Raw genomic sequence first — 8,433 nt, forward strand, 5'->3', positions numbered from 1 at the left:
TTTTTTTTTTTTTACTTTCTTTGATATTGTTAGACAAATGTTTTCTAAAACTTCTTCCACAAAGATGACCAAAATATATATTTTTCATTTTTTACAGCATTAATTAATTGAGTCTGAGGTATATCCTTTTTTGACAGTAGGTGATTAACAATTAAAACACCACAGAATATATATCTACTACTCAGTTACTGACCTCCCTTTAGAAGAAGTGTTGAAGTGTTGTTTTTTTTCCAGTTCATGTTGTTTTTAAAGAAAATTATTTGTATTGTCAGTCATTTTGCATATTAGAAGTGTAAGGCTTGTGAGAGAATGAAGGCCAAATAGATTTACACCACATTAGGAAAAGAGACAGACTATGATTAACTTCTTTATTTACATAGCATTTCTGTCAATAGAGTGGATTCACATTTAGAAAACTGGTTAATATTATTTCAATCAACCAATCTGCATTTTCAACTCAGCAATATTCTACAGTATTTTACATTTAATTACAGTGGCAAAGAGTCAAACTGAGCAAAATTAAACATTACACAATTTTGGAGAGAACACTGTTTCAGAAATCAATCATTCAACTACTTATGAGCCTCATCACATCTTTCTTCTTGTCCGTCTCGTCTACAATGAAGAGACACTGTCTGACAGATTTGTTTGAATCATTACAAACATGGCAATATTCATGACTCCATATGGCATGCATATCATTTTTTGGTAAATTTTAACTAAGATGTGTAATTTATAATTCTTCAGACAGTGACAACGACTCACCCGTAAAGATTTTAAAATCTTTTTCAAATTCATTAGTGAATGGAGAGTCAACATGGGGAAATGACATGCTGGTATTCAGTGTGTTATTCAGTAGCATTGTTTGCAACAAGTAAAACACCAGCAAAGTGAGTCAGCTGCTGTATTTAAATAATGGATTCAAATGCAGTCAACCGGTGACTTCATTTATCCATGTGATCCAGAGTCAACAGTTACATTCAGGCTTGTTTTCTGACTTTTCAGTCCTTTGCATATAAATTAAAAGCTTCGATCTAAAAAGCATACTTATAATTAACATATGTGCATACCGACGCAGAGTTGGAATAATTTTCTGTGTCCAGGGTTGTAATTTTCAAGCTAAATCACTAAACTGTATCTTTAATTAGCTCAGAGTCACGATTTGTTTACATGCAGAGATGCTCAACATGCTTTTGATTGACAATAGTGTTGCTCATCCCTGCTGCAAGACCACACCGACAAACTGAGACCTTAAATCTTTCCATCAGTGTCCATGCTGCTGTGTAAATTTGACTGTTAGTCCAGGCTCCAAAAATATGTGCAAATGAATAAAGTCAGAAAAACATGTGAGCGCTAGTGGTAACTGTGGATCCTCAGGACAGCTGATGTCAGTGACTGGATGTTCATGGATTAATTTGGAGATAAAAAGGTAAGATTTTAACACAAGTTAAGTATTGCTTCAAGGCTTTTAAATATGCGTAGACGTAAATCCATCATCAGTGACAGGACAACTACAACTGAATCATGTGTTAATCCTTTCTATGTCGACATAATATTTTACTTACACAACTGTGTATTTGCCAGTAACCGGTATGAGAAATCAGTTACTTTTCCCAATATTTGGTTGCATAATCATCGTCTTAAAATTTGTTGACCTAAAAAAAGCTGTTGAGTGAGCAGTGGGACAGCACACAAGTCATCACTTATTAAACAAAAAAATAAATTATAAATACAATAGAAACTTGTGGGAAAATAATAAAACTGTATCCTTCAGAAAGTGTAAGTCCAGTGACAGTATAATTGTATATTCTGACATACCGAGTGATATGAATAGAACCAATTGACAAATTATCAATTAAAGACGCCCCAAGTAAAACAGTACAGGTGGTATGGAAGAATATATAGGGATTAAGTAGGCCAAATATAAGTGTCCAAGTAAATGAGCACTGATGATCTTAAATTATTATTTTTAGCAGAATATGCCTTTCAATAAGCTAATACTCAAGCAATAGCAATACTCAAAAGCAACTATTTAGGTCCAGTAGAAGTAGGGCCTAGTGATGTCATCAGCCACAACAACCTGCCATCTGTGTGCATGTGGAAATAATTGGCAATAAAATAAAAATATCCTCATGTATGTAGAGTATTGAAGAGAAACATATGGAAGCCCATTCCCGCCACTCAAGAAAATAAAAAATGACTCAATTATGAGTTTTTTTCCTCTTTATATCTAATTCTGAGGAAAAAAACTCACAATTTAGTCGTTTTTTTATTTTATTGCGAGGCGAGAATGGGCTTCCACAGAAACGTCATAGCAGAAGTGCCAATGGATCTGCAGTTTGAACACAGAATGGGGAATTTAGTTTAAAGTATGGAGGAGTTAGCTGACAAAGTTTGGGTGCAAGAAATAGAAATATGAGAAATAAATTAAGTGTGTTGCTTTGCAAACACACTAATTAATCATGTTAACTAGTACAAGTTTCATTAATTGACCGAGGGTATGTGTTCTGCATTTCAGCTACAATTTAGTCACCATTAGATTATCTCAGATACCTTTACTTTGGACCGACCTGCATCGTTCTCACACAGCTCTGTTTACATTCTCACTGTGCCTGCAGACGTTTGGTGAGCTGCCAGATGAAGTGACAGACAGCAGAACATGTGTGGACAAGTGAAAGGCAGTGAGGTAACTATTATACAGTTATAATAATTATTTGTAGAAATATAACTCATACTGTAATATGCTCAAATGTTCCCCTCACAATAAAAATGCAAACGTAGCTTAGACTTGTTTACGTTTAAAAAATCTCAAAAAACACTCAGATTCTACAGTTGGTTCCAAATTACAGTTTGATGCAAACTTGAGGGAGACTGACGGACGAGCACCTTGCTGGACATTTCAGAAAGAAATCTATGTTTATGTCTATGAGGCAGGTTGAGATGTGATGCAGATAAACTGAGCTATATAACTCCAGACAACCCTGTCTCAGCTCCTATCTTTATCGTGGCCTTTCCAGCTGCAACTGACAGACAGGCGGGCGATTCGGTTGACAGACGCACACTCACAATTTTAAAGGGGCTGACTCTGTAACCAATAGGGAAAGGGTCTGGGAGAGCATGTGCTGTCAAACCTTTGCATGTACTGGCATGTTTGTTGTAGTATGTGACCTTTGGGGACCAAGTTTTTGCTTTAAGCTGCAGAGTTTCAGCTAGTGGTGTGAAAGAAGAGAAACGTTATCTACAGGAAATCTAATCAAAGAAAAAAAACAAAACAAAAAAGCAATCAAGGAACTAGCTCAATCATTAAGTCAATACTAAAAATGTAAGGAGGTGGAATCAAGTAGATGCAAACAGTGATGATGTATCATAATGTCTAATCTCTTTAACTGTCAAATCCTTTCTTTTGGGTCATTAACACAAGGCTTTGTCTTGGTTGTCCGATCATTTATGCAATTAGCAGCCAAAACATAATCACCAGAGCGACAAACAGGAAGAGTCGAGACAGGAACTGCTCATCCGTATGTTGTGGCGTCCCAGGGGCAGCTGTGGGGGGGAATCAATTGTTTAACAGAGATTATTTGATGGCTTGATACACAAAGATGCAGTCTGGTCATGGTATGGCAGTATGGTTCAGTGTGTAAATCATAAATACCTGGTGGAGGTCTTCCATCATTGATGTTAAAAGCTGTAGCGAAAATACCAAATGGAAAGGCACCGATTCCAAACGACATTTGGAAACCTCCATCTCCAAAGCCAAATCCTTGAAATCCCTGTAATATATTTTTTTCTCACATGAACATAACATCTTTTGTGTGCATCCTCTCAATGTTTAGCCACGTCTAAAGATCTAAATATCGGAAGTAAAAGCAATCTAACAAAAGTGAGATGTGACGCAATGGCCGATGCCATTTGGTGTCATTCTCAAGAGAGGCTTCTCCACCTCAGTCGCAGCATCTAATAGATCCCAGTGGGAAAGGTCCTTTTGTTAATGAATTAAGTGCAATGTGGGACTACAGCAACTGCATCATCCAGTGTAATAGTTTCATCATGAATGGATCATGCAACTCAAGAGCTGACATTGCACAGGAACGTTCCAAATACATCAGTTTTAAAACGCCGGACATTAGGGGGCCTACATGTACGGATCTGACTGGCACAATGTAAGATCATATGGTTAGTTGTTACCATGCAATAGAACTGGTACATAGCACTTACTCCACGATTTTCTGGCTCAGGCCTTTGCCCTTGTGGTCGTGGAGGCGTTCGTTCTCTATAACAAAAAAACACATTTGCAACAGCATTAAAATATAAAAACGAAATATAAAAAAAACGCAATTTCTAAGTGATTTACGCTCAATCAACTTTATGTAACATATTCACTACTAGAAGAGAGCAACTAGGTAACACATTAAGCCTGACACATGATATTTAAAATGTGAAGATTAACAAATTGATACTACCCACCTTGGGTCCTGCTGGCCTGTGCTCCCCCGGCCGTATAAAGGGATAACTTTGTCCCGACTGATGCCCGCTTTGCACACTGGACACACCTGTCTGTTGGGTCTAGTCTCCAACCACTGCAGAAACATCAAGAAATTTTAAGGAACTGACTTTGATTGCATCAATTATAATGCATCAGTGACAACACACTCTGTCTCTTTGGTAATTTGAAAATGTTGGAAAAAGGAGAAAACAGAGACCATTCAACTCACCTGATGCAAGCAAGGCCAACTAATTGAGAGGTGATGCAAGGGAAGATGAAGATGAAGTTGAGATGTTGGACAGGGGAAGAAAACATTTGATTAGAGAAACATTAGATTCATCCTGAGTAAAACAGGCTATGCATAATGTATTACATTTAATAAAAAGGAAAATGGTGCATTTGTATTTCCAAAGTTGACAAACAACTCTCTATACTAGTGGCAAGTTCAGGACAAACTCACCTGCTACTTGTACTATACTGAACTAGAACATTCCCCAAATTAACAAATTGTGTGCTTTTTTCAGGATTGAACTTCTCTTTGAAAAGTTAAACTGAACAACTAGGAAGAATAATAACTAATAACTAAACAGGCAGAGGTTGAGTTTCCCCTGTAGGGGTAGACATGGCTTTAGAGCTTGGAAACTTTCTGTAGATCCTAACCAGGCTGTCAAATTCAGAAGAGAGGCAAGCTGGCTTACACACACAGCAATACTGTGCTATAGGCTACTATGTTACACTATACTGTGTTACACCAGGCTTGTGTCTGGACTACTACTTTTACAGAATTATACTTCAATAAAAATGAACTCAACCCAAAATTAAAGTATTTTGCAAAGATAGTTGGAGGAATAATGAATTTACGTCACAACAAGTGACAACTAGTGAACCAAATATTGTTCTTCTTCTCTCAGTGTTGGTGCATTGTTTGGGTTTTTTTTTTTAGCATACAGGCTACAGATAATCATATATACAATATTAAATTTAGACGATTTCCACAAAATACATTTTAGTCTCAGAGAGGTTCTGGTTGTGGACTCGCTGTCTGCTGCCTTTCTCAACCATGGACTGTTAAAAAAAGGTCTCAACTAGGACAGTTCTTGGTCTTGTCCTGCTCTCGACCAGGGTGCTCTAGACTGCAAACCTGTTTGAAGTGGGTGCAACGTTGTAAACACAACCTACCAGAAGAGGTGTCCACACAGGCTGATCACTGCATCCTTTGAGGTGTCCAGGCAAATGTTACACTCGAAAGTGCTGTCCTGGTTGCCGCTGTCGCCCCCGGTCGAGCTGCTGGAGCCAGGATTTGGGCTCTCGGTGGCCGCAGAGCCAGAGGCTGGAGGGGCAGCGCTCGCCATTTAACGTTAGGTCCGCAAAACAAGAGGTGTAGGTGGGGTGATGCCGCCGGCCCCCAGCCCTTCAAAACATACACATACGGATGGCCGATGGATGGGATTTGTAGCTAAACAAAATGGAGAAAGAGACGAGAGACTCCGTTTAAAAAAAATGAACGTAAACTAAGCCCAGCCAGTTTAAAAAACACGACCAAAAAATGTTAGCTAGCTCTTGCTAACTGAAGCTAACGTTAGCAAGCGAGGGCTGAATAAGAATGACTCTTTCGCTGCTGGATTGTTTACAAAATAAAGCGATAAACAATAAACATCACTGCCTCGACTAGCGTTAAACCAAACTGTCGCTGGCAGCGCAGGTGATATCCTGAAAACACAATCCTAACTTACACTGGGAAGTTGTGAAGTTAAATTACAGCTGATTGCATCACAGCTTCGACGCACGACCCGGTAGTTGCAGATCCCAGTGGGCGGGGCCATAACACCTCCATGAATAAACACCAAGGAGGTTAACATACACACTTCCAGACAGGACTTCCAGACAAAACTGGAGGATGTACGTTGGGCAGTACTGATGTTTAGATTTAGACAGTATCAATTTGGTCAGGCCTTATGACGGATGATCTTGCCAACCCGTCTCTATATACATTTTTGGCTACAAACATGACCATCATTTTTTATTATAATTTATTTAAACTTTATTGATAATCAAACATTTCAGAATGCAAAACGAGCGGTTCCAGGGCAAACTTATCAAAAAATGGACAAATTGAAAAACATTCACATATATGATGGCAGCAGACGGTGTTCTTTTTTCCTTTTCTTTCTTTTTCTTTTTTAACCTAATTTTGTACAAAATAAATCATAATATCACTTCCACCTCTTACATGGCCAGCTTTTTTTAAAGAGAACGTTTTGCACATCAGTCCACCAAAAGGCACATGAGCTATTCAATGTTCAATTTAAACCTTTCCAGAACATTTATAACTGAATATATCCTACGCAATATCTTAAGCGAACCCTCTTTCACTCTTTGAGACCCTCCACGCTTTAGGCTACTTCAGTTCAGATCGCTAAAAACTGAAGAATGGAAATGGTTTTCTGTGTATTTCTTACAGCAACCTACCATCAGGGATTGTGTCCGGAAGTAATGGTGTGATTAGGAGGAAATCTATTGGTTCTCCAAACCTCCCGTGTTTTTGTGACTGGACTATTCTTGGATTATAGCGCCTCCTAGAGGGCGCTGTTCACTTCATGCTGACTGTGTATAAAAGTCATCATGACGACTGTCACACATAGTGAAGTGGCAAACTAAAACAAAAACCTTCTTTTGCCACTCTTGCGGGACGTAAAGTTTCTGACTCGTGGTTTCCAAAAGGCAAACTTCCACATACGCCTTCTGTATCTTAATAATCCATATGGCATAAACGAGGCAGGTGTAAAATAAAAAAATAGATGATTTATTCCACAAAAGGTGTAAATTACAAAATAAAACGTCTCCACATGGAGTCCTAATCTAGCTATCTGTTCTTTTTCTGATCTTATATACTATCAGGCCTATGGTGCACAAAAAATACAAATTGCCTACGGATACGGTCAGAAAACTGTTGCTCCACGTCCCGCTTCATTGAACACCTTCTCCCTACTAGAGCGCATGCGTACTGATGCGCACATGGATAATTACTCCAATTACTCAAATTTACGATAGCAGGACAGACTAATAGAACACAAATAAGCATCTTAGATAAATCACTGCTAGATAAATATGATTGAACATCACAAATCAAATGTTAAGCATTCCAAATGACATAACGTCAAATATAATATTAACACAAGATTAAATTACTTATAACTACAAATTATTCAAATGAGGCACAATATGCTAAATAAACCTGATGTACCTTATGGCTCTAACACTTAGCCTACAAGAAGTGAGAAGTGACAAAGTGAGGTTTGTGACATTTGACCAACTCCTCAAATAATCTTAAAAAAACATAAACATTCATTTGTAGTGTCTGCTTAGTTTTTATTTTTATTTTTTATTGTGCTTCAAAAAGAAAGTATCCATTCTAAACATATATTTGTTATTTTCTATTAATAATAATAATAATAATAATAATAATAATAATAATAATGATGATAATGAATAAACATTGAAATAACTTCCTAATACTTTTCATGAACATTCTAATAGGCTAATTTTAATGCCTATCCACATATTTATCCTTAATTCATTCACAAATGTGACTGTGTTCTCTTCTATACAGTTTTAGTTTAGATAGTGTTGATTAACAGGTGCTGTTTCTTGCAGCTTAGTGTCAAGATTAACATTGTCTACCAAACAAGGAAGGCGTACTATCTGGATGTCTGTGGCCTTCTTTCCTGTTGCAAAACTGTTGATGGAAGTACACCCTGTTTTCTCATGGTAGAAATGGTTGCAGTGTTTTCAAACAGAGTTCATACATTAGAGACACATTACTTATTATGCGTCCACTCTAGGATTTGCTGCATCCTCTAGAAAACTGGGCCTTTTGGGTATTTCACCACCACAGGTTGTAGGCTTAACTGTTTTGTTTTTTGTTTTGTTTTGTTGTTATTCCTTTACGT

The 8,433-nt window shown here is 37.5% G+C and overlaps 1 protein-coding gene across 2 annotated transcripts; it reads right to left on the bottom strand.

Annotated features, from left to right (window-relative positions):
• Nucleotides 1-3,405: 3,405 nt before the first annotated feature.
• Nucleotides 3,406-6,284, bottom strand: rnf185 (ring finger protein 185). 2 transcript variants are annotated; one of them, XM_071520620.1, is made up of 7 exons: nt 6,217-6,284; nt 5,663-5,939; nt 4,713-4,731; nt 4,465-4,577; nt 4,216-4,270; nt 3,653-3,770; nt 3,406-3,543 (listed from the first exon to the last, which is right to left on the bottom strand). In XM_071520620.1, exons 2-7 carry the CDS (start codon nt 5,833-5,835, stop codon nt 3,446-3,448), a joined length of 576 nt encoding a protein of 191 aa, XP_071376721.1. In that variant the 5' UTR covers nt 5,836-5,939; nt 6,217-6,284; the 3' UTR covers nt 3,406-3,445. The 2 variants fall into 2 exon arrangements, with proteins under 2 accessions (XP_071376721.1, XP_071376720.1); XM_071520619.1 differs by having other exon boundaries at nt 5,663-6,258.
• Between the last annotated feature and the right edge of the window lie 2,149 nt (nt 6,285-8,433).

The sequence above is a fragment of the Centroberyx affinis genome, unplaced genomic scaffold (genome assembly GCF_046629955.1).
Source record: "Centroberyx affinis isolate AG114_WGS23_722 - 3 ecotype Tasmania unplaced genomic scaffold, CSIRO-AGI_Caff_v1 ptg000813l_1, whole genome shotgun sequence".
Classification (NCBI taxonomy): domain Eukaryota; kingdom Metazoa; phylum Chordata; class Actinopteri; order Beryciformes; family Berycidae; genus Centroberyx; species Centroberyx affinis.

Excerpts from the sequence above, each read along its gene's own strand:
- rnf185 (XM_071520620.1), bottom strand. The coding sequence starts at position 5,835 with ATGGCGAGCGCTGCCCCTCCAGCCTCTGGCTCTGCGGCCACCGAGAGC. Across the intron at positions 4,271-4,464 it reads ACAGGCCAGCAGGACCCAAG|AGAACGAACGCCTCCACGAC; the intron begins GTGGGTAGTATC and ends TTTTTGTTATAG. Across the intron at positions 3,771-4,215 it reads CTGAGCCAGAAAATCGTGGA|GGATTTCAAGGATTTGGCTT; the intron begins GTAAGTGCTATG and ends AATATATTACAG.